This window comes from Staurois parvus, unplaced genomic scaffold, assembly GCF_062004578.1.
Source record: "Staurois parvus isolate SC_StPar_1 unplaced genomic scaffold, SC_StPar_1.0 ptg000165l, whole genome shotgun sequence".
Classification (NCBI taxonomy): domain Eukaryota; kingdom Metazoa; phylum Chordata; class Amphibia; order Anura; family Ranidae; genus Staurois; species Staurois parvus.
In genome coordinates, this window is record NW_028317961.1 from 5384571 (window position 1) to 5411908 (window position 27338).

At 42.6% G+C, this 27338-nt stretch overlaps 1 protein-coding gene across 2 annotated transcripts in view; it reads right to left on the minus strand.

Annotated features, from left to right (window-relative positions):
* Positions 1 to 27338, minus strand: part of MED23 (mediator complex subunit 23) — a 146415-nt gene that overhangs the window by 110056 nt on the left and 9021 nt on the right. For both annotated transcript variants that reach the window (XM_089676173.1, XM_089676172.1), the window contains exons 3-8: positions 27063 to 27150; positions 17758 to 17882; positions 15652 to 15763; positions 13066 to 13164; positions 8539 to 8640; positions 7119 to 7188 (exon numbers count right to left, since the gene is read on the minus strand). In XM_089676173.1, the coding sequence (XP_089532299.1) occupies positions 7119 to 7188; positions 8539 to 8640; positions 13066 to 13164; positions 15652 to 15763; positions 17758 to 17882; positions 27063 to 27150 (596 nt within the window). The remainder of the gene's footprint in view (positions 1 to 7118; positions 7189 to 8538; positions 8641 to 13065; positions 13165 to 15651; positions 15764 to 17757; positions 17883 to 27062; positions 27151 to 27338) is intronic.

Below are 27338 nucleotides of genomic sequence, written 5' to 3' on the forward strand. Positions count from 1 at the left end.
CGTAAGGACATCGCCAATGCTCAATCTACCTCCCCACCTAGCCTCCCTCCCACTATAACCCCATCAACTCTCCCCTCCTCTGACCTCGCAACCGCCCTACCCCCCACCACACCTAACATCCCGCACACTATAACCTCCCCAGCACTCCGCTCCTTCAGCCTTGCTACCACTGAGGAGGTCACTAAGGTCTTGTCAGAAGCCCGCCTCACCACTTGCCCCCTTGACCCTGTCTCCGGTCACCCTCCTCCTCCATCCTAAGCTCCCTCACCCACATCTTCAATCTCTCCCTCTCTACTGGCGCATTCCCCTCCCCCCTAAAGCACGCGCAGATCACCCCCATACTCAAAAAACCTTCCCTGGACCCCACCGACCTGAACAACCTTAGACCCATCTCCCTGCTGCCATTTACTTCCAAGCTCCTTGAGTGCTTAGTCTACAATCGCCTAAGCGCCCACTTCACTGACAACAACCTCCTCGATCCACTACAGTCTGGCTTCCGTCCCCTACACTCCACTGAAGCCGCCCTACTCAAAATCACTAATGACCTGCTAACCACCAAAGCTAATGGTCATTACTCAGTCATCTTACTCCTCGACCTTTCCGCGGCCTTCGACACAGTTGACCACCCCCTCCTCCTTAATAAACTACACTCCCTCGGCATCAGAGACTCCGCTCTCTCCTGGCTCTCCTCCTATCTATCCCAATGCTCCTTCAGCGTTACCTATAACGCTACCACCTCCCCCTCTCTGTTGGGGTCCCCCAAGGTTCTGTCCTCGGGCCCCTTCTCTTCTCCATCTACACCTCCTCCCTCGGCAAACTGATACATTCCCACGGATTCAACTATCACCTCTACACCGATGACACACAAATTTACCTCTCCACCCCTCGCCTCACCCCTTCAGTCTCCGCCCATATCACCCACCTACTGATCGACAGACTGGATTTCGCTCCATTTCCTCAAATTGAACCTTTCCAAAACCTAGCTCCTGATTTTCCCCCCAGCCCGCACCCACCCTCTCCATCACGACCAACAACGATACCATCACTCCCACCCCGCAAACCAAAGTCCTCGGTGTCGCTCTTGACTCAAACCTGTCCTTCCAACCCTATGTCCAATTGTTGGCAAACTCATGCAGGCTCCTCCTCCGCAGCATCTCCAAAATACGTACGTTCCTAACCCCAGACACTACTAAACAACTCGTTCACTCCCTTATTATCTCACGTCTGGACTACTGCAACTCCCTTCTCACTGGCCTACCTCATCACAGACTATCCCCACTTCAGTCTATCCTGAACTCAGGGGCCAGACTCATCCACCTTACCAACCGCTCCGCTTCTGCCACCCCCCTCTGTCATTCCCTCCACTGGCTCCCGATTGCCTAACGCATTAAATTCGAACTACTAACACAGACATACAAAGCCATTCATAACGCTGCCCCAAAACTACCTCACCGACCTGATACCAAAATACCACCCAAACCATACTCTTTGCTCCTCACAAGACCTCCTACTTTCTAGCCCCCTGGTCTCCACTTCCCACGCCCGACTGCAGGACTTCTCCAGGACTTCCCCCATCCTCTGGAACTCACTACCCAAATCCATCAGACTGTCACCTACCCTTCTCACCTTTAGGCGCACCCTGAAAACCCATCTCTTCAGAAAAGCCTACCCCGCCCTCACCTAACAGCCGATCTCCTCCGCTCCTCCTACCACTCCATCTCCCACAGACACTTCCTCCTGTACAACTATCCCCTCCCTCCTAGATTGTAAGCTCAAAAGAGCAGGGCCCTTGACCCCCCCCGTGTTTTGTTTTGTTACTGTATTGTCTCATGTTCTGTCCCCCACTAGAATGTACAGCGCTGAGCAAACCTTTTAGCGCTATATAAATACTGTATAATAATAATAATAATAATAATTATTGTCATGCTGGCAGACCCATCCACGACCCATCTTCAGTTTTCTGGCTGAGGGAAGGTGGTTTTATAATACATGTCCCCATCCATTCACCCCTCAATGCAGCAATGTTGGCCTGTACGTTTAGCAGAGAAGCAGCCCCATAACATAATATTTCCAACCTCCATGCTTGACTAAGGATGGTATTCTTAGGGTCATAGTCAGCATTTCAGCAAGAAAGTCCAGTTAATGCCAAAGAACTCAATCTTGGTCTCATCTGACCAGTGCACTTTCTCCCAAACCTTCTCTGAATCATTTAGATGTTTATTGGCAAACTTTAGACGGGCCTGTATATGTGCCTTCTTGAGAAGGGGGACCTTGTGGGCGCTGTAGGATTTCAATCCAACGTGGCTTATTGTGTTACCAATGGTTTGTTTGGTGACTGTGGTCCTAACTGCCTTGAGATCATTCACAAGTTCCTCTTGTATAGTTCTGGGCCAATTCCTCACTTTTCTCATGATCATCCTTACCCCATGAGGTGAAATCTTGCATGGCGCTCCAGACCGTGGGCGATTGATGGCTATTTTGTATTTCTTCCATTTGCGAATAATAGCTCCAAACAGTTATCTCCTTCTCACCAAGTTTCTTACTGATGGTCTCGTAGCCCATTCCAGCCTTGTACACGTCTACAATCATGTTCCTGAAATCCTTTGACAGCTCTTTGGTCTTGCCAATGATGGTGAGGAAGAAAGATTCCGTGGACAGGTGTCTTTTATACACATAACGAGTTATCATTAGGAGCCACTGTCCCAGTCTGTGCTTCTTGCTGTGAAGGCCAGTTATAGACTGGGGCAGCGGTCATTTTTTGTACTGTTGAATTGTTGGTGAGGGGGCACACTGGACACCTTAGCTGCCATTGTGCTACATGCTGGGTGTCCAGTGTGCTCCTGTACCTTTAAGGAGGGGTGGGCTCCCTCAGGTCCACCTGCCCTTGGTCTATCCATTAAATACATGTGCCTCTACTATGGGGGCTCTCAAAATTTGTACAGTTAGGAACTACAGAATATCGGGGTGCTGTGATGAGGCTCTGCACCATACGTATGTATTTGCAAATGTGAGCTAACTAAATCCCTGTTTTTAACGCATACTGTTAGACAGGTAAATTCGGTTTGTTTGCAGGCTGGTTGGCAAGCTGAGCTGGGAATTTTTCTCTTTTGTTGTTTGACATGCGTCGCCCTTCCATGTGTTCCTTGCTGTGAAAGCCAGTTATAGACTGGGGCAGCGGGCATTTTTTGTACTGAAGTTTCCTTGTGCCTGTTCTGTTGAGAACACAGACAGCACACTGTTGCAATCCTGCCACCATCCTCTACAGCAGGCATCACTAAATGGTGGACCATGGCCCAGATCTGGACCCAGAAACATTCCTTTTCGGACTGCAGCCTAGCCAAATAGTTGCCTGAGTGTCCTCTCCCCATCACCATCCGCTATTATTCTCAAGGAAGGGTGCAACATTGTATACACTGCAGGTCAGTCTCTTTCATAACAACACAGCACTTCCCCCTTCCCACACTGTCCTACCTTGTTCACACAAGATGGAAAGCATGACAGGTCTGGACAATGGGCGGGACTTTTCAAGTTAAGAAGAGGGTGATTGGTTGCTAGGCAGTGGGGTGGTCAAAGCAATCATTCACCTGCCTTTAACTTGAAAGGCAGTACACTGTGGGAGGGGGAAGGAAGGGGGGAGTGCTGTGATGTTATGAAAGGGGCAGGAGTCTGTAATATGCAGAAAGGACAATGTTGGGGCAATCTGTGATAAGGGGTGTCTGTAATGGGGGGGGGGGGGTTTGGTGACGAGGGATCTGTGATGGAAGTGGATTTGTGATGAGGGGCCTGTATTGAGGATCTGCAATGAGGATGGGGGGGGGGGGGGGGGGAATGGTCAGTAATGAGGGATCTGTGATGGAAGGGACCTGTAATAGGGGGGCTGTGATGAGAAAGTCTGTGATGGAGTAGTTGGTGATATGGTGCTGGGGGGGGTGTTGGTTCTGTGATGGGATGCCAGTTATGGGGGGGGGGGGGGGGGCTGGGAGTCTGTGATGGATCGTCTGTGGGGGGGGGGGGAGGGACTGTGACATACACGGGAGGATGTGATGTGAAAATCACTTAAAGTCATAGCACCAACATCACACTTGGACCTCCGCTGATGGAAAATGTTTAGCCTCTGCAGAACAGCACCTCCACAGCCAAAACAAAACCCTAGGGGTAGACTTTTTTCCCCCGTATACTTTATGAGGATTGGCTCAACACTGAAAAGGTTTTTATTCCTCCTAATGCTTTTGCTGATATTTATTCTATAGAAAAGTATTTTAAAAAGAAATGGGTTGATTCCAGTGGTGGATTCTGCCATTTTAGTACTCAATTAACACCTTACAGTTCCTATTGAAGATGTTCCCTCCCTTTAAAGATCCTGTTGATAAGTATTTTAAAGCCCATTTAAAGGGCTTATTTGTACTTGCACTCCAGCCCTGCAGTCAGCATTGTTGTCATTTCTATTTTATAGCCTATCCCTACCCGGTCGAGACACATGACTGCTTTTGAAAACAAGTCCAATACTCTCATGGGCAGAAACTTCCATTCCAGCCATCTTGACCATCCATATTCCTGGCATGGCAACTGACAGGCAGACTTCCTAAATCACCAACGCCTAGAACTGGAGGAGTGGTCCCTTCATCCTGAGATTTTTCTGAATCTCTGTTTAAGGTAGAGAAAACCAGATATGGACTTTCCGGCCTCCAATTTCAACAACAAACTGAAAAATAAATGTGGCAAAGACCAGGGATCCTCTGTCCTTCATAGTAGATGCTCTGTTGATTCCTTGGACTCAGTTTCAACTGGTTCATGCCTCCCCTCAAATGAAGATCCTCCCTCAACTGCTGTGCAGTACACAGAATCCTAGAATAAGAATTGGTTCAGAGGAATGTGGTACACAGACATATTCACACTTCTGGTGGATAAGCCTTGGGAACTTCCAAACTGATCAGACTTACTGGCCCAAGTCACTTTTGTTCCACTCTGCTTCTCAGTCACTGACTTAAACGTCATGGCTGTTGTAATTGAAGTCATTCCTACCTTATTCAGAGCAAAGAAATCCAACTCCTGCAAGATTTACCATTGCACATGAGCGTTATGACCCTAGAGCAAATGCGATCAATCATATTTTGGCCTTTTTTCTGTCTGGCCCTGAGTACCCAGGGCACAGGTTTCAGCCTGATCCATCCTCTTCCAGAAACCTCTTCCCTCAGAATCCCTTATTAAATTTTCTACCTGTACCACACCAAGTGGACTACCTAACACATTTGGCACCGTAGCCAATCATTTTTAAAAATCCCTATCAATGAAAGCTGCTGGTGGTGCCTTGCCTCTGTCAGCTTAGGTGCTCCAGAGCTTGCGGGGGGAGACTCATGCAGGAGGAGAGTGATCGTCACTCCGCTCCTTCTACCTGCTGTCCCAGCAGCATTGTATTGTGCCTGGGTGCGCGGGATTATAAATGAGGATTTGGAAGTCATAGCGAACTATAACGTCACTCCTCCCACCTGCCGCTAACTGCAGCTAGTGTACCCAAGCTGCTGGTAAGAAGTGTAATGTAAGCAACTATAGCACTGGCACTAGCAAAAAGGACATGGCATTTAAGTTGATTGGCCAGCTGTGGTACCCTCAGACTTGTGATAACCGCTGAAGCCCACACCCCCTTAGGTACGTCACAGTCCCCAATTCAGGAGACTCAGTCCCCCACACTTAAACAGATTAGAGACATTTCGTTAGAATACCTTTAAGGCTATATTTTTGGTTACCATTATATCTGTTAGGTGTGTTTCTGAGTTAGCAGCTTTCTCTTGTAAACAGCTTTTTCTTGTTCTGAGACCAAAACCTTCTTTTTCACCTAAGGTGGTCTGGTTTATCCACTGCCCTTCCTTTCCTCTGTCCTGCCCTAAAACATGACAAGGAAAAAGCCTTACATTGCTTGGGTGTGGTTAGGCCTGTCAGAGTCAATTTGACCTTCTTTCACAAGTTCTTTTTTATTCTACTTGGAAGTCCTTGTTGAGGACACCCTGCTTCCCAATCCACTCTTGCCAGGTGGATCAGACAACTACTTTCCAGGGCCAATGCACTAAAAGTGTTACTAAACCCACAACAGTAAAATAAGACTGTATATATAGTAAACCATGCTTGATATACTCACTAAGGAACCTAAGGGGTTAATCCTCTGCATTGTGTAAAAATGCTCTTTGATCCTGACTTGTCTGATCCTCCCCTTCTTCCAATGCACCCCTCTTATCTCCTGATAAGACATAACGTGTGGAGACATTCAGCACATGCTCAGTTTGGTGTGTAATGGTAGAGAGGGTTTTTTTCTTGGGAGAGTGCATGTGATCAGCACAGGGCCAATCAGTACTGTCCAGACAGAGGTCAGGGGTTCGACATCCTCCTAGAGCAGAAAGAAAACTTCTACTACAAGCTTTAACCATTGCTTGGCTGGACACTGATAGAAGTCACAAGACTGCTCTAACTGCTGATGAAAAAAGGTATTTAGCAGCTTATATTTACTAAAATAATTTTATTTCCATGTTGTGTGTACATTGGGAGACCAGATAGAGTTAATACAGGGTCCTGGGTTTAGTAACACTTTAAGGAAAAGGTTCCTTCCTTTCACATCAGATCTCAATTCACTAGGGCTAGTGTTGTACCCTGCGCTTTTCAGCATCAGGTATCTGTATGCCACATTTGCAAGTCAGCCACCTGGTCCACTCTTCAGACTATCAGTATTATTGCTTGGGTACATCCCATGGTCTATGAATGCAAGTCCTGTACTGTACAATTAAAATAACAGGAATTTTGGCTTACCTGTAAATTCCTTATCTTGGAGTAAAATACAGGACACAGGTCCCTCCCCTCCCTTCTATTCTGCTTGCTAAAAAACTGGAGCTACACAGAATGGGTGGGGTTTTATTGGTACATGCTAGATGCAGCCTAGCAAAAGTTTCTGCCAGTGGCCAATCACTTGAAGGTAGCAGCATATAGCCCATGGTCTATGAATACAAGGTCTATGTCCTAAATTTTATTCCAAGATAAGGAATTTACATGTCAAAATACCTTTTTTACATCGGGTGTTTGTTAATAAAACTGTACAACCTTGACAACCACATGATTTTAATTTGTCAACTTACCACAGATTGAATTAATTCTGGCTGTGGGCCTGAAGCTATCCATAAAATCAGAAACTAAGTTTGCCAACAGCTAAACAAAAAAAAAAAAAAAAAAAAAAAAAAAAAATCAGTTAAGCATGGGAGAAATACAGGGTTAACTGTACATGTGACATCAATCCTTTATACTAAGCCATTTCACAACTTGGCTGCAATAGTAACTAGCAATAGTAGCTATACAATGTCCTGGATAAATGAGAACCTTCACAAACCTATTAGCTGTTAATTCATTTTCAACACGTTGACTTTCACGGTCTGCAGATGAAGTGACCATTAACAACAGATAATATAATTTACTGGTATAGGATTAAAATTGGCTGTTTAACCCTAAGATAAACAAATTAGGTTACATTCACAAAGCTGTTTTTCTTGCTTGGTCACATTTCCTTTATTCAGCCCCATACATGGCTTATATCTCTAAAGGGTCAAGTTACAAAGATAGAGAAAACATTTTATTTAGTCCGCTCTGTAAACTGGAGGAATGGCTAACATAGCTAGTTGATAACTGCCTTTCCCACGGACTTCTATTACAAGCATCAGGAAGTGTCCACAGGCTTCAAAACCTTCCAATCATTGTTTGCAGAGTGCAAGTCAAGGAAAAGTCATGAAAGCAATGGAAACTTGTCTCAAATAGTAAGGAGGACTAGCAAGCTATCTGTAAGATTGAGAAAAAGCATTTTTGAAGCCTGTGACCAAAAACCCAAGTACACCCGAGGTATGGTCTACGGCAGCATATACTGTACTTGCTGCTCAGGTTGGGGTGGTTTGTGTGGAAAATGTCTCAAGGAAGACATAACTTGACAGAAGTCTAGATTTCTGTGCTTTATAGGGTCCTCCAACCTAGTCAGGGCTTTATCCCAGGGTTTTGTCCTATAAAGGTCACAAATGGCTTGATGTCAAAAAGGCAGCAACAAGTGTCTTACAAAGAGCTAGGTTAGTGCACTCCTGTCTGTGAGGTCAAACAGACTTGGCAGCTGTGTTGAGAGGCTAATAACAGGCAAACTCCAGAGCTGGACGCCACCTGCGTTATTAGTGTGGAGTTTTTCTCTGTATATGAAGAAACTTGTTATGCTGATTTTGCTTGATAAATAAGAGAGGGTGCAACTGCTCTGAAACCAATGCTTGATGAGCAGATTGTCTTATTTGCTCATTAAAGTTGAACATTACCAATTTTAAAATGTTTACCAAATGCCTACCAAAAGGCTAAAATAAGAAAAAAAAAAAAAAAAAAACTACTGCACTAAAATAAGTAAATACTAAAAACACAAAAGCATCTGCAATAAGGTTAAGTGCTTCTTTATTATTCCACAATTTGAAAACCAACTCTTGTAGTTTTTTTTTGTAAAAAGACTAATTGTTTCTATAATGGAGGAAGAACACTTACCCAATGTGGAAGTTTTCCTTCTGGGTACAGTTTACGAATTTCTGTTACAGCAAGGTATGCTGGGAGAAGACATGCATTTCGATCCAATATATACGCTACAACCTACACATTTAAACAATGATATTTAGATTTTAGTGCTGATGTATCGATATACTTTCCTAATTTATTTTCTAATCCATTTAGTACAGTAAATAAAGTGCACCATGAATATTGCAAAAAGAGTCCCTATAACACAAGAACAAGAAGTGAGGGGCCTGGGTAATATTAGGACAGGAAGATGCAGACAGCAAAAAAAACATGAAAAACAAATTAAATGTTGTTGTAGCTGTTCCCCATTGAAGAGATTTCCCTTTGTCTCCTGTACCTATGACTTTTATGTCGCCGAGATGGCAAGAGGGGAAATCTACCTACAGAGGGGTGCACAGAAGAATAAATATCCGACACATGTTAAACTTTCTTATTAGTTTTCTCTTAAGGGAGTATTCAAGCTGTCAAACGCTTTTTTTCAGAAATGGTGACATCACTATTCACTCTTCCAGATCCAGTGTCACCTGGCTGCTCAGTAAACTGTGAAGAAATATCAAAATACCAACCTCCATAGGCTCTCAATGTGTAAGTTCCATAGCTCCTCCAATCTCAAACTCAGGCGATGGCACACTGCACTTTAGCTAAATCGCAACTAATCTGCAGTTTTCCTGCAGGTCAGCTGCACTTTCCCACAGACGTCTATGAGGTCCTGCAGTTTTGGTGCGGTTTCCAAAAGCGCACCAAAACTCCTCTTTAGTGCACTTTCTGAAACCACGCCAAAACCGCAAGACATCATAGAAGTCTATGGGAAAGCGCAGCTAACTCACACGAAACCCTGGGTTAGCTGCACATTACCCAAAGCACAGCGGGACCACGCTTGAGCAGTGTGAAGCTGCCGTAAGCCTGCCATCTATTGTACAGAGCATAATGGGAAGATAAAATAAATCTAGTTTTCACAGATTAACACTAAAAAATATTTTATAAACTCCAACAACAATTTTAGAATGTTGAAAGGTTATAGCCTTTGTCTGGTATACAGTATATTGATAATAATAGGAAACAAAAAGCATAAAAACCGCTATTACTTTATTTAAACAAAACATAACATTAGTATTCTAATATAAAGCTCATGGTCACTTCAGTAACTTACAGTCAGGTCCATAAATATTGGGACATCGACACAATTCTAACATTTTTGGCTCTATACACCACCACAATGGATTTGAAATGAAACGAACAAGATGTGCTTTAACTGCAGACTGTCGGCTTTAATTTGAGGGTATTTACATCCAAATCAGGTGAACGGTGTAGGAATTACAACAGTTTGCATATGTGCCTCCCATTTGTTAAGGGACCAAAAGTAATGGGACAATTGGCTTCTCAGCTGTTCCATGGCCAGGTGTGTGTTATTCCCTCAGTATCCCAATTACAATGAGCAGATAAAAGGTTCAGAGTTCATTTCAAGTGTGCTATTTGCATTTGGAATCTGTTGCTGTCAACTCTCAAGATGAGATCCAAAGAGCTGTCACTATCAGTGAAGCAAGCCATCATTAGGCTGAAAAAACAAAACAAACCCATCAGAGAGATAGCAAAAACATTAGGCGTGGCCAAAACAACTGTTTGGAACATTCTTAAAAAGAAGGAACACACCGGTGAGCTCAGCAACACCAAAAGACCCGGAAGACCATGGAAAACAACTGTGGTGGATGACCGAAGAATTCTTTCCCTGGTGAAGAAAACACCCTTCACAACAGTTGGCCAGATCAAGAACACTCTCCAGGAGGTAGGTGTATGTGTGTCAAAGTCAACAGTCAAGAGAAGACTTCACCAGAGTGAATACAGAGGGTTCACCACAAGATGGAAACCATTGGTGAGCCTCAAAAACAGGAAGGCCAGATTAGAGTTTGCCAAACGACATCTAAAAAAGCCTTCACAGTTCTGGAACAACATCCTATGGACAGATGAGACCAAGATCAACTTGTACCAGAGTGATGGGAAGAGAAGAGTATGGAGAAGGAAAGGAACTGCTCATGATCCTAAGCATACCACCTCATCAGTGAATCATGGTGGTGGTAGTGTCATGGCGTGGGCATGTATGGCTGCCAATGGAACTGGTTCTCTTGTATTTATTGATGATGTGACTGCTGACAAAAGCAGCAGGATGAATTCTGAAGTGTTTCGGGCAATATTATCTGCTCATATTCAGCCAAATGCTTCAGAACTCATTGGACGCCGCTTCACAGTGCAGATGGACAATGACCCAAAGCATACTGCAAAAGCAACCAGAGTTTTTTAGGGGAAAGAAGTGGAATGTTATGCAATGGCCAAGTCAATCACCTGACCTGAATCCGATTGAGCATGTATTTGATTTGCTGAAGACAAAACTGAAGAGAAAATGCCCCAAGAACAAGCAGGAACTGAAGACAGTTGCAGTAGAGGCCTGGCAAAGCATCACCAGGGATGAAACCCAGCGTCTGGTGATGTCTATGCGTTCCAGGCTTCAGGCTGTAATTGACTGCAAAGGATTTGCAACCAAGTATTAAAAAGTGAAAGTTTGATTTATGATTATTATTCTGTCCCATTACTTTTGGTCCCTTAACAAGTGGGAGGCACATATGCAAACTGTTGTACTTCCTACACCGTTCACCTGATTTGGATGTAAATACCCTCAAATTAAAGCTGACAGTCTGCAGGTAAAGCACATCTTGTTCATTTCATTTCAAATCCGTTGTGGTGGTGTATAGAGCCAAAAATGTAAGAATTGTGTCGATGTCCCAATATTTATGGACCTGACTTTCTTCTGACTTTGCTGAACAAATTAACAGCTATGACCAGTGGCTAATAAGCCCCTTATCATAGCTATTCACTCAGAAAGTGACACCCCCTCCTCCCGAGGACCGAGACCTGCCATTCCACTGACAGTGATCCTCCCTGTTGGGCATCGGTAAAGAATAAAATGCTGCATCCCCCGCACAGTCTGGATCCCACTGTGTCCTCCAATCCCCTCCTGTTCTCTCCCCGTCTACAGCAGAGAGGATAGGAGAAATAAATGTGAAAACAGTGGAGGATCATTAAATTTGACATGTCATAATTAACTGATCCTTTGCTTGTCTTGCATGAACAGCAGGTAATTAATGCTGATCACCTGGTGTTCATTCATAAATAAAACAGTAAACAAGAATTGGCATTACATCACTATGTCTGTGTTTGTGAATGAACATGAAGCCCTTCCTGCTCAATGTGTGAGTCCAGCTAGGTCTACAATAGAGAAGAGACTGAGGACTCTGCATCCCAAAATCTCTGTCGGTATTTCAGGCTGAACAAAAAAAAACAAAAAATTTACAATATGGATTCTTCCATCCACACAATCAAGGTGGACTAAGGAATCCTCCTCACTGAGACAATGTATTCTGGCAGTAGGGACACTCTGCTGTCAGACTATACTGCAGCCACTAATTATGAAAGATTTTCCAACAAGGCAAGTGGGTGTGGCCACACATGGGACTGAAATCTGGCCATTGCCTGCTGAACTGTTATTAAATTTCAATCCATCTATGGCCAGCTTTAAGGATATGCTCCCCTTTGGAACTTGTTACATGTTCAACCCATATTTAGGCTGGAACATGTAGCATGTTCTAATGCTGCCTCCTCTCCACCCAATTCCCCCTTTCTGTCCTCCTTGACAACAAGCACAGGATCATCTCCCTGCACACACTGTCAGAATTTAAAAACAGCGGGACCGTGTTCTGAGAATGAATTAAGTCCAGTTGTCCACCGCAGCCGATGGCTTGTAGTTCTCATTGAACTACGAGAGCACTGGTGAGAGCTGTGTAGTTCATTGATTCTTCCTGCAATGCAGTATCTGTCTGCCTGTAAGAGGTACAGGCAAATAGTGTACTGAGAGTCTGCAGGATCCTGGCATTGCATCTGTGATCTGCTGATGATGGGTGCAATGCCTTACATGCTGCAGAGTAAAAAAAATAAATAAATAATAAATTCACATTTTTTTTTCCAGCAAAATGTTGGGTTTTTGTTTTATTTTATTTTTTTTCTAAGGTAAACTTAGCCTTTAAGAGTCACCTTGTCAGAATTTCCAAGAAAACGGAATCACTGACAATTGTGGTATCAGAAAGAAAATAAAGCCAGCACTTGAGGAACATTTTCAATATCCGACAAATTGCAGTAGTCAAGCTGTCTTTATTCATTGTATGCAATATCAATTATATTGCTACAAAACATGATGGGACATATATAGTGATGAGAACCTGAATCCTCAATTGTCTATATCCAGTAAAGAACGTGTGTAATCAAGCTGTGTAGGAGCTGGTTGTCACAAGCTATGAATGCTAAACAGAGACACATAACTATATGAACCAATTCAGAACTATATGAATCAATAAGGCAGACTACAGGAACACAAATATTTATAAACATATCTGTACATAAAGACAAACAGAAAACAGTTGTAGATTATCAATGCCTGCCATAGATAACGGTTACCTCTCTTGCTGCTAGAAGTTGTTGTACAACAGCAGAGCTCACAGTGTTGGGAATAGTGTGAATTTTCTCCAGTATTGCCTTCAAAAGGTCCCGGACACCCTAAGAATAAAAGATGACAAAATGGAAAACCTTAATATGCCAAACATGGATAATAAAAATGTATTAGAAGGCTACAGACAGTTATATATTGACTTGCAACACTTCTACCATGGTAATTCTGCTTGTTAAAGGAGTTCTATGGTCAGAGCATAAACTTATTTTTTGTTCAAAATGTTTGATTTGCACAAATTAATAATACCTAGTGACAATGAATCAGAGGTCAAGAGCAACATACACATTTTGAAGATCAACAGTAGAGAAAAAAAAAAAAAGAAAAGAAAAACCAAAAGTGACAAAACGGGAAAATTGCACAGAACGGATGGGGGTGTTAAAAGTTTAGCAGCAGAGCATGTTGGGCCAAGGAGGGAATCAAGGAGTCCAAAAGCTCAGAGGTCAATTGAAAGCTGAGCCAAGATTTCCTAACTACTAGAGAAAAGCTCAAAGTTGTCCACATTCCCTAAAACATAGCATCACCTGCTGATGAAACGTGGCAGAGACACAACTCAGTTTACATCCGTCTGTCCACAGACTTTCTGATCAGGTAAGCCTTAAAAACTGTCAGGGGTACCTGATCGAAAGCCTGTGTGAAAGAGGCTCCAGACATGCCTTCTCCTATGGGATCAGTTCCCTATGCAGTAATGTAAGCAGAGAGATAGCGAGACTGTTGTTTACAAGTTAGATGTGAAAGAAGGAAACCACACATTGCAACATGAGGCTTACCAATAAAATGAAAATTCCCATTTTTAAAAAAAATGTCCTAACTGCACTAATGTGTAAACAGCTGGAGCAATTAAGTAAAAAAAAAAACAATGCTAACAGTTGTACATTTGGTACTCACAAGATTAGAAAAAGCAATACAGACTCTTTGGTGTAACATCATTTACCATTTTTGCCCAGAAGTTAGAACGGTGTGGTAAAGCGTCTCAAAGTCAAGATAAAATGTATTGCTATTCATAAAACCATAACAAGATGAAGGCCCCTTTTACACGGGGTGGACACCGGCATCGGATCCGCCTGCTAGGCAGGGAATCTGTTCGCTGATCCCCGCTGAGCAGGCAGATGACAGGTCCGTGTCCGCTCTGCTCTTGCAGAGTGGACCTGGACACAGCCCACTGTTCTCTATGGGGTGGTCAGATGGAAACAGACCTTCTGTCCATTTCCATCCAACTGTCATCCAATCCGCTAGACCAGGGGTCTCCAAACTTTCTAAAGAAAGGGCCAGTTTACTGTCTTTCAAACTATAGGGGTGCAGGACTGTGGCCAGTGGGAATAGAAAAACGTCCTGGCTTGGGAGTAAACAATGCACCATGATTAGTATTAGTGGGGTGGGAGGAATAGTCTCCCATCCTTGAGAGGAATAGTGCCCCGTCCTTGGCGTCAGTGGGAGGAATAGTGCCCCGTCCTTGGCGTCAGTGGGAGGAATAGTGCCCCGTCCTTGGCGTCAGTGGGAGGAATAGTGCCCCGTCCTTGGCGTCAGTGGGAGGAATAGTGCCCCGTGCTTGGTGTCAGTGGGAGGAATAGTGCCCCATCATTGGTGACAGTGGAAGGAATAGTGCCCATCATTGGTGTCAGTGATAGGAACTATGGCCCACTGCTGCTGTCAGTGGGGGGAGGGGAATAATGCCACAAGGGCCGGATAAAAAGCAAACAAAGGGCCGCATCTGGCCCCCGGGCCGGAGTTTGGAGACGACTGCGCTAGACAGATGGGGAATGGATCCCCACCCATCCGTTTTTAGCAGGCAGGATCGGATCGCATGTCGGTGGGTGTCAAGGGACACATGTCTGTTGACATCCGACGCTCCATAGCGGTCAACAGAGGGTTCGATCGGGTCCACCTAAAAAACTGACGATCGGTCCGCCCATGTGAAAGGGGCCCGATAAGACAACTGAGCATCACACATACAAAAGGCATACAAAAAAATAAAAAATACATGGTACTTTTGGAATATTGTAGCTGATCAGATGTATACTAGTAGATGTAATATATATTTAACAACACATTATTAGCACGCTACAAGTCACACAAACTTTTTTCCGTCATGTAATAAAAGGTCATCCACTGATACACCTAGTTAAACAAACAAGCAGTGCCTCTTTATAACTCTACAGATATGTGAGATCAGAGTACAGTGAATATACCATTTTCTATAGCTCATGAAGTGCTGCAATTCAGTCTGACTTACTTAAAACCATACCATTGATCATGAATAAGTAATGTGTGCTTCAACCAACTGCATGAAGTGAGCAGTCAGCTCTTATAAATATATTTTGGTTTTCTTAGGTTTCAAAACCTTGTGAAAGCCATCACTCCAGCTTACTTACTGTTTGATGAAAATGTTAAGGAGATAGCAAGTAAGGGGAAGTCTCATGAACTGCAGAAAAATCCATTTTAATCTAGTATCATTCCATTCAATTTAATTTTTGGATGAACATTTTAAAACTAAACTACAAAGCATATGAGAAAATCAAAGGAAACATGGCACATACCTTATAATCAACTCCACCAATGATTTTTAGTACAAGTTTAAATGTCAGCACCCAAAGTTGTGTTTTCTCCCACTCCAGTGCATCAGAATTTACCAATGCTTCACATACCATTCTGAAACAAGTAAAGCAAAGCAAACTCGCTTTAAACATCAAAAAACATTTACTAGTTTAATTTTTTTTATTAAGAAATATGAGCCTTTCATCACAGTTGTTAATGGTCATTATCAGTACAAAAAGATTGACACCAGAGCAAACACTCATGCTTTACTTTTAGATGTGGGATGCATCCATTTTCATGGATGGATGCTTGTATTTTAGAATGTAGGAAACTGGAAAGGCTAGAAGTAGAGGATTACAAACTTCAAATATTTGAGTTGGCTAGACAGACCAAATCAATCCTTATTAGAAAACAGCATGTGTTACTTCACATAAACCATATAAATAGATCCTGACATTAAGATATTAATTTAGATTCTAGAAAACTGGTAAGTATAGTTGTAACAAGCATACACACAGTGAAAGACGAAGCCCTCCATTTTGTTACAGAAATCTCCATTTTGTCCCCTCATTCTCCCCCCTTCCTCTCTGTTCATACACACTGACATATGGCCTGCTTGTTAGGAGTGTCACAGGCCAGGGCACAGCAGGGAGCTGCGGTGACCGTGTTATACAGACAATTATCTCAACCATTATAGTGTTATAGCTGATATTGCCGAGTTTCCTCTCTGTACAAAAAGGAGGTGGTGGCAGTGTGAAGGGTTAATTGCGTAATTAATCTGACCCAGTAACAATCGCTGAGGCTGCCGGTACATAGATTGCGGTCCAATTAGCTGGAAAAATCGCTGTGCAGGGTGCAGCTGGGTGTGGCATTGTTACGCACGTGACATCGCGGTTTTAGATTGGCTAGTCCTTCGGTCACAAGTTTGGTGAGAAGGGCTGGGGTCTGACGACGTGTTCGTCACATATTGGTGACAGCCGTGGGATCGCCACAATAGTCACAGCAAGGCTTTTGCCATATTGTTATATTGCATATTATAAGCCAAAATCCAGCCAAAAAAAATTAACTAATTTAGATTTTAATTGTAGCTCCATAGCAAGTAAAATGTTGTTATGGCTCTAAAAATGCCATTATTTGGTAGCATGTATAATGCATGGATCAAGATCAACTAATTTTACTACAGGTAGAATGGCCTCACTTCTACTACATATACAGGGATCTTAAGCAAAAGCCCACACTGCATTAAAATAAAGAACCTCACTCTTAAAGCATTTTAACTTGAGGTAGTGTAAAAACTTTTAGATAGGGTAGAGTTAGAAATTATCAGGTTTTTAGTCCCTTGTTCGCAGTTTAGCAAAGTAGGACACTTTACTCAGTGTATTGCATGATCTGTACTGCAGTTTTATTGTTACCATGTGAGTGCATATTTTTAATAAACCACATGAAGTTTTAAGAAACGTGCTGCACTATGGTTGTCTTTATGGTTGTTGAGTTCCACCCACAGAGCCAGCCATATCGCTGACAGGTTCATTTGGAGGATACAGTGGTCACACGAGGGGAGGATTATCCATAGAAGAGAAACCTATGTGTTACCCCCACTAGAAGGGGAGATGTCTGGTTGAGCTGTTTCTCATATGGGTCAATATGAGAAGGTGATGGTCCACCTAAATTATATGTTCACTGTGGTGATGCACACCATTCAAAGACTTACAGCACTAGGATTGTGGGTTCAGTCACCAGTAGGGAGATGCCCTTTTTCATCTGGATTTGCTGAAGAGTTTTTTTCTTTCTTCTCTTGTGTGGACTTTCACATTGGAGTTGTTATAGGTTATTTGGACTATGTTATGTTTTTCATATTTTATGATTTTTGAGCAGCGCAGCACTTCATACTAGCTCTATATTATTTCACATGTAATGAACACGTGTTTGTCATGTGTTTGCAGCAGCTTGTATATATTCTTTTTTGAGTTTTTTGTTTATATTTGGCAGCGCACAATTTTTTCACTTGTTTTAATTAAAATAATAAATCACTCTAACAAAGGCTCATCAAAGACAGCTTCCAAAAAGATTAGCAGCCACAAGCATATGTTCAGAGTTGGTGTACATACTTTGGAGGAAGTACAGCAGTTTCCACAGCCATTGCCAGACAGTCATAGAGGAAGGAGATTCTTTTCGGACTGTGCTGCCCATGTATAAACCTCACAATCCACTGCACACATTGCTCATGAGATTCCTAAACACAGAAGAACATAATGTATAATGTTAAAAATTGCTTACAGAATGAATGGTTTGTCGACAAAAAAAATAAAAAAAAAACCAGAACACAAAAAGAAAAAGTAAAAAATTTAAGTCATCTTTATTCTTCATTTCAGTTAGGCTAGGTTCACACTTGCGCGTCTAAGTAAGTCCCGTTTTACACAGGCATGACAGGTTATTAATTTGAATGGGCTAATGTGCCTCCTGAAAACGCAGGGAAATGGTCCCTGCACCATTTTCTAAAGCGGTGCTCGCTCAGAAACCACAAGTGCAGTGCAATTCCTAGTGCAGGAAGCAGCGCTGTGGTTTCTGATGCGTGGAGTTGCCATTAGGACTAATGGCACCCCCACACATTCCTTGAGTGGCAGTACATTTTTTTGTGCTGCTGGTTGTGGCTGCAGGAACAGGTGAGGTCTCGCTGTGGCAATTACCCCCACAGGTGTGAACCTAGCCTGAGAGCAGATTTAATTTCAATTTAAAACACTAAACATTAAGAGCTTTATTTTTACCCCTTTCCTGCCACTTACAGGCAGCCATTAAGGTGGGTGTTAACACAGGGAAGTTCAGGTGGCTTACCAATCAAGCAATCTCTGTAATTTGCTGCCACATTATGGGTGCTGATCTGCTCACAAAGGTGGCCGGGAACTATCAGCAACAACTCTGTGCTGGGAGAGTGCTCTCAGCACAGAACCTCAGATCCCCAAGGACACATATGTGCAGTGGCTGGCCATAAGGCCCACCTGCCAAGCCACTGCATATATGCAAGAATTAAATTGGTAATTACATGGTCAGCAAGAATTTAAAACACCAACGGCCATAGCAGTGTTTGTGGATAAAACAATGGTGCTCAGGAGGAGGAGGGGGAAGGGGCCTGAACATGGCACCAACAGGACGCACAGGTAAGGTGCTCCTGACAACCGCCAAAGATAATGCTCTGGTTGCCCTCCTGTGTCCCTCCTTAGTGCGGAGCCAGTGGTGGAGGCGGCATGTCCCCGAAGAGAGAGGAGAGCCCGAGCTCCCGGTTGGCTAGGCAGGGAGAGCCGGCGCGGTGGTGCGGTGAACGCTGGGAGCATTCACGTGACAGTGGTGGGGGAATCCTGTGAGACGCTGTTGCGTGAAAGCAGGAGAGGAGCCGACACTGGACGCTGGAGTGGAGACACACACGGAGGGTGACCCCTTTGCATGTTTGGCCACCCCAGCAACTATGACAGGCAGATTATTACCTGGAGTGGAGGCCGAGCTGTCCTACTGCGAGGAGGCTGGAGGCGGTGGTGAGTTGCCACAGAAGTGGCATATCCCTATAGACTGTTGTACAGTACGTAAGGGGGTATGCCGGTGGAATAAAGCTCATAACTTTTTTTTTTTTTTAACAGTGGATGGGGAGGAAGAAAGCAAAAATCAGGGGTCACCTAGTGGACTTAAAGAGGAGAGGGGGAAAGTTATATGTCAACCCAGGTCTCATAAAATGATTGCAATTTTGGAAACATTTTTTTCGAGTGCTAAACGAGGAGCCAAAATTTAATATAATGAAGAATAGATCCGTAAAAGGAAGGGGAACAAAAAACACCCCAAACAAGCGCAAGCACAACTATAAAATATATGCCGTTGCAGGAGAAAAGCCCAGAGGGTCACACCCCAGGGAGACAGCAGGGAGCAAAGGGAAGATACGAACCGGGAAATAATAAAGGAGATCAACCCAAATTGTCATCAGGAATACTGAGCATGAATCAGAGTAAATAATCTTTAAATATGGAAAGCGAAGTAGAAACAGAAAATATAGAAGAACAAGGAGCAAGTGCGCAAATGCCCACAAAAACGGAAATTGCAGAAATGTTTGCGAAATTAGAATACTCTATAAAAAATGAAATGGCGGTATTACATAATGACATGGGACAAGTTCTCACACAAGTGGAGGAAACAGAAAAAAATAGAGAAACATTCTCAAGTAATTATTAAATTGAAAAAGCAGATGGAAGAAATACAAAGAGAGCAAAAGGAAGCTATCATACAAGCTAGAAGATCAAGAGAGTAGAGACAGAAGGAACAATCTGAGAAATGGGGCCTACCAGAGTTTTCTAATGGAGAAGATTTGCTGGATGAAATGAGAAAAGTGTTTAATCCCTTGATAGGCAGATCAGTGTCAGCCCAACAAAAAATAGATAGTGTCCATAGGATAAGACGACCTCAAGGGATGCCACCAGAAACCCCCAGAGACGTGGTTGTACGGTTGCACGATTATGAAGATAAAGCTAATATCTGGAAGAAGATTAGGAGGGATGTCTGCAATAAAACATGGAAAAATAAAATCTACAAATATTTTCAGATCTGGCGCCAGAGACGCTGGCCAGGAGAAGATCACTGAAACCATTACTGGAGCAAATGCGCTGAAAAAACATCCAGTATAACTGGGGGTTTCCAGCATGTCTGGTTGGCTGGAAACACGGACAATCTGTGAAACTGAGATTTCCAAATGATTTTTGGGACTTCTGTGAAAGACTTGACTTACAGATAGTGGACATACCGGGATGGGCTGTAGGGGCTAAGGAGTGTAGAGAATTAGGGAAAGAGAAGTGGCAATTAGTTTCCAAAAAATAATGAAATAAGGAGTGGGCATGGTTGGGTGGGGTAGGGCAGGGGATAAAAAGAGTTATGCGGACTGCAAAGCAGAGAGTATTTATAAATAGTATAAATAGACGGCGGGGTACCAGGAGGTGTACTAGGTACCGATTCCGGGACCCAAAGATTAGAAGATGGGGGTTTGGTTAGATGTACACACGAGTCCCACCCTGGGAGAGGAGTCAACAGTGGGAAAAGAACCACATCTGACTCCAGGGCTAGAAATAGGCCAAGGGGTTTTAAGCGAAAGGCGGTCGGGGAGGAGAGATGGGTGGTATAGGTAGCAGGGTCAAGGAGATATCAGGGAGGGAGGGGGAAATAGATCCTCTAGAAAAGATCCTCTCTGCACAAACTAGTTACATGGTAAATCTCCCATATATGGTTAGCATGGGGAAGTGGGGCTGAGGATACTTGTTGTGAAAGGGGAGGGGACTGTGAAGTGCAGTGTGGATTGAGGACACTGATGCAAGAACAGGTTCAGATCTGTACATGTGCATATGGTGCTCACATCGTGGGTAGGTCAGCAAAAGAAGTCCACAACCCTTTTTTCAAAATCGTGCAGCAGCAATATGTGGTTTAACGCACACAGAAATGCACCACAAGTGCCTACATGAGTTTTGGATCTGTTGAATTAAAATTCACCAAGGTCTGGGTAGTAAAATCTTCATCCAACAACCCTGGTCTAAAGGAAAGGGAGAAGGAGGTAAACGGTTAAAGTCCATTTAAAACAATAATACATCAATGTCAGCTGATGGACGCCTGGAGGATTTAACATCTGGGGGAAAGAAATTACCCATTTTATTCATCGGTACATAAGACATATTCAAGATTTGATGATATGATAGAACATAGACTTTTGGAGTCATTAGTTAAGGCTGAGATTGAAGTGATATCAATTTCACCTTACTGGCCTGCCTCGCCGCTGGCTATCCCCGCTTCAGTCGATCCTGAATACGGCAGCCAGACTCATTCACCTTTCCAACCGCTCCATCTCCGCCACCCCCCTCTGCCAATCCCTCCACTGGCTTCCGATTGCGCAACGTATCAAATTCAAAACACTGACGTACAAAGCCGTCCACCATACTGCCCCGAACTACATCACTGACCTAATATCCAAGTACCACCCAGCACGCACATTCCGCTCCTCACAAGACCTCCTTCTCTCTAGTTCCCTGGTCTCCTCCTCCCATGCCCGCCTCACGACTTCTCCAGGGTGTCACCCATCCTCTGGAACTCCCTGCCCCAACCCATCAGATTATCACCTACTCTCCTCTCCTTTAGGCGCACCCTGAAAACCCATCTCTTCAGGGAAGCCTACCCCACCCCCTGCTAACTTGCCGACCTCCTCCACTCTTCCTACCACTCCATCCCCCACAGCTATCTCCTCCTGTGCCACCATCCCCTCCCTCCTAGATTGTAAGCTCGAAAGAGCAGGGCCCTCAATCCCCTCATGTTTTACATTGTATTGTTATTGTTCTGTCACATGTTCTGTCCCCCTTTGTAATGTACAGAGCTGAGCGAACTATCGGCGCTTTATAAATACTGTATAATAATAATATAATCAGACCACGCTCCTATCATGGTGAAACTCTCTACAAGGGGAACAGAATAAGATAAACGTGGAAGTTGGACGAGACACTCCTACAGGATCAAGAGACAGATTTGAGGTTAAAAAAAGAAACTGAGCAATGTTTTCAGTCAAATGAGACTGAGGAGGTCTCGGTAGCAACAATATGGGAAGCACTCATAAGGGGCTGAAGAAAAAAAAAAAAAAAAAAAAAAAAGAAGGAGGGAGGAGAGTGTAAGATCATTGATAGAAATATATGCATTAGAACAACTGCATAAAAAGAAGTCAGACACAGATTTATACCAGAAAATAATATTGAAAAGAATATTGAAAAGTATTAAAGGATTTTATGGAGCAATAAGCAAAAGAAGGTGTTTAACAAGGTGGCAAAAGAAAGATACCAATGGGGGAACAGACCAGGGAAATATTTAATGAAAAGACTAAGGAAACAGAAATCAGCAAACTTCGTGGAGAGAATAAGAAATGAGACAGGTAAAATGGTATATTCAACTACTGCACTAGCTAATGAATTCCAAAAATATTACAGTAGATTATATGACATAAAACCTAAGAATCTCAAAGATGAAGTGGAAAGAACAAGGAAAAGGAAGCTATTTTTAAAAGTAGCTAAATTACACAAATTAGAGGAAGAAAGTTCACTAGCTTTAGAAAAAACAATATCACAGGAAGAAATTCAAATAGCCTTAAAAAATACTATGGCAGGAAAGAGTCCTGGTCCAGATGGATATACAATAAAATATTATAGGAAATTTAAGGCACAATTAATCCCGAAAATGTATACATACATGAATGGAGCGGGAGTTGAAATGAGAATGAAATCATTAATGGCATACATTACAATTATCCCTAAAGAAGAGCAAGATGTATCACAGTGCACTAGTTACCAACCAATTAAGTTATTGAATACGGATACAAAACTATATGCAAAAATACTAGTGACTAGGATGAAGGACCTAATGACGGAGTGGATACTCTCAGATTTGTTCCAGGAAGAGAAGGTAGGGATAATGGATTAAGATCACTGCTCTTTTTGCAAAAAGTAAATAAGAAAAAGATCCCAGTGGTATTCTTGTCAATAGACACTGAGAAAGCGTTTGACAGATTAGACTGGGAATTTATGATGGACACATTAGAAGTGTTGGGGATAGGACCTAGAATGGTGCAGTGGATAAAAAGCTATCCAACAGCATCTGTAAAGATCCATGGCTCACTGTCACCAGGGTTTAAAATGTATAATGGGACCAGGCAGGGATGTCCACTCTCGCCCCTGCTAGTCATATTATCCCAAGAGCCGTTACTGGCGACGGTCTGAAATAGAATAGATATTAAGGGAATTCGGATTGGGGATGTGGAACAAAGACGTAGCATATACAGACAATATATTATTTTATGTGGCAAACCCCAGGCTAACTTTACTAAATTTAATGAGAATATTAAAACATTACGGAGAACTATCAAATTTAAAAGTGAATCTTTCAAAAGACAGAGATATTAAATATTAGTGTCCCAAAACTAGAGAAAATAGCATTACAAAAGGAATTTCCTTTCGCATGCAGGAAAAATTTAAATATTTAGGAATAAAGCTGACCTAGTCTTTTAAAAACATATATAGGGCAAATTATATTGCATTAATAAACAAGATAAAGAACAAATTGAGAGGAAGATCAAGAAGATCCCGCTCCTGGATAGGGAAAATAAACTTGGAAATGGTGATAGTACCAAACATTTTGTATAGTTTAAACTTGCTCCCGATATATATACCAATGACATATTTCGGGATTCTAAAAAAAAAAAAATCAAGATTTGTCTGGGCGGGTAAAAAACCAAGAGTAAAACATGGTGTCCTGTGTACAGATTAATTAGATGGAGGTTTAAATATGCCAGATTTTAAGAGAGATTATTATTAGGTAATATTATCACGGGTAGTAAATTGGGTACACAACGCACGAGGGAAAAGATGGGTAAAAATAGAAAGCACACTAAGTGAGGCACCGTTAGGAAACGTTATTTGGATTCCACAACAATTTCGGAAGTTGTCTAATAATACTAGTATATTAACACAGAACATATTTAAAGTATGGGAAATAACGCATAGACAAATGGGATGGAAATAATTCACCATCGAGATCACTTATGGGAACAAGCTTTTTTGCACCAAGGAAAGAGGATGCATAAGGAAAATGGATCAAGGATGGAACAGCACAGTTAAAGTAATAATGAAGGAGGGGGAAATACGTTCTTTCCAGGAATTAAAGCACAAAAGGGATTTATTCTATGGATATGAGTGGTGATATCTGCAATTAAGACAATTTGTAATGCCACTTCCACAACCAGTAAGGTCTGTGAAGGACCTGTACCCACTTGAACAGATGTTGAGTGCGGCTACTTTACAGAAACAGTGTTTCTCGTATATATAAAATATTTACTCAAATGTCCGGATCTATCTCTCCGTTGTTTTTGGAGAAATGGGAGAACTAATTTAAATGAACAGCAAAAAGGAAGATATTTAGTTTAGTACATGGGGCAGTGAATATGAAAATTGTAGAAAATAATTATAAGTGTCTGGTAAGATGGTATATTACACCTATTGTGGCACATAAAAAACAACGAGAGAACTCACCACTTTGTTGGAGAGAATGTGGGAAAAAGGGAACCATGGCACATATATCGTGGGAATGCCCTAAGATACAGAAGTTCTGGAAAGATATCGTACAACAAATACAGGAGATTGCGGGAGTAAGAATCTTGAAAGATCTATGGACTTGTTTGTTTCATAACACTGAGTTAACGGTGAAGCAGTATAAGATTAAGATGACTTTTCACTTTTTAAATGCGGCAAAAATTGATCCCAAAGTTCTGGAGAGCCCAGGAGATTCCTAGAGTAATATATTGGATATCCAGAGAAGATTGCATTTATAGGATGGAGAAATTCTATTATAGTGGAGAGGATAAAATGGAAACATTTTTAAGAACTTGGAAGGGATGGTGTGAATTCAAAACTTCAAATAGATATGTAGAATGAATGGGAGCATAAACAGAGAGAAAGGCGACATGAGATGAAGTAGTGAAGGGATTTGGAAAAGACAAACAAGAGAAAACAAAGTGAGAATACATTTAACATAAAAGAACTGAAGGAGAAGAGGAGATAGCGAGGGTGAGGTGGGAGGGGGTAGGGATGAGAAGGGATTAATATTAGGGATAATGTATTAGGGAAAAGAAGGGGGGAAAAACAGGATTTGTTGAATGTTATGATAATGTTTATGGATTTTTAAAAAATCTGTTTGTAAATGAATAAAAATATAACAAATAAAAAAAAATAATGGTGTTACCCTGTTTAATATAAGAATTTGCCCAAATACCTACAGTAGAAGTTCAAGCCACTCCTAACTAAGCTTAAAGGATAAGTTCACCTTTGGAACATGTTACATGTTCCACCTGTTTTTAGGGTGGAACATGTAACATGTTCCCATAGCCGCTGCCGTGCCTGCCACCCCCACTCCCTCTGACAGATAGTACAGGGAAACTTCTCTGTGCTGTCAGATTTGAAAACAGTGTGGTCACACGGGGCTCCGCCCATACGGCCATGTCACTCATTCAGTGTTCTGTGAATGAGTGCTAAGTCCCGACAGTCTTAACGGCTGTGGGCTTGTAGTTTTCAATGAACTACCACAGTACTGTGGAGCGCCGTGGTAGCTCACTGAAGCTGCCTGTCAGTACATCTGCTTGCTTGTACATCCCATACGGCAAGCAGATATTCTGATAGGTCTGCAAGAGACCTGCTGATCCCTGGAGCAAAGCTTTACAGGCTCCTTTGGACAAAAAGAATAAATGAACATGTTTTTATCTGCAAAAAAATGTGCATTTATTATTTTTGTCCTAAAGGTGAACTTTAAACTTGCTCCCTCCGACCTTCTAAATCATGTTTTAACTACCTTGTGAAATGAAGATGCTTATATTTACCCATTTAGAGTACACCAGTCCGGTCACATGATCACCTCCAGCGGCAGCTTCAGGGGAGAGGAGGAACAGCCAACAATGGATGCCCATTAGTAAGCCTATGGGTGGCGCCACCACCCAAGCACTGCCATCGATCTCGCCCCTCCCATAAAGCCAGCCACTGAGGAGATCTTGTGACTGGACCAGAGCGCTCTGTAAATAGGGAAGTATAAACATCTTCCTTTCACAGGGTAGTTAGGAGATACAAGGGGGTGGGTAACTTAAGCATAGTTAGTAAAAGCATGAACTTCCACTTTAAATTATATGTAAACCTTAACAATGAGCTTTTATTTGCTCCCTGCTAAATATTCGGTTGAAAAAGAGTTTTGTTATATCTGTTCAAGAGTGAAAAATTATGTCCATTGATTTTGCCAGAAATATTGTGAGCTGACAACTTCCTGTGTACAAGGAGGAGTTTGGAGATTAGGAGAAGGTTGTGTCCTTAGTAATCTATCAAAAATGTAGTACGCAGGGCTGACACCACCAGCATAGGATTTCAGAGCTTAAAGGACACTGGGAATTCATAAAAAGCACCAGTGGCATTCTTTAGAATTCCCTAGTCCTCTGCTGGACAAATGTTAGTGTGGGTGACAGATTCATGTACTTTTTGGGTACTGGTACATGAATCTCTCATGTGAAGGGGGTGGCACTGGGGCTTGGAGCAGTCACACTACGGACATTCTATTCTTAGTGTATGTTCAGACCCTTGTTAGCTAGGACACTGTTGCCCGTTTAGCTGACAGTATCGTAGCCACAGGTGACTCATCCCCGTTCAGCCCCTGGTCAGGAGATTCCCTGAGAGCTTAAAGTAAACAAAGGGGTGTGAATGCTGGCAACATCATTGTTCAGTAACACTGGAAGAACATGGCTGTCTTCTGATTAACATAATGTGCACTAGGAAGTTCAATTTCTGTGCAGATTGACTTACAAGGCCACAATGTTACAGACAGTACTTACCTGAGGAAGGTCACCCCAGAACTGTCTGAATGCACCAAGGCAGCTCAGTAACTTTGTCCTTTCGTCATCTGGCGTGTCCATGAACATGCTGGAAAGAATAAACATAAAGATAACATATCAAAATATAGATATCTACTACATCCATACACACACACTCAAATTGAACCTTCTTTTGTATTAAGACACAACCTACATGCCTAAAGTGGTTGTAAAGGCTGAAGGATTTTAACCTTCATGCATTCAATGCATGAAGGTAAAAAAACCTTCCGTTTGCAG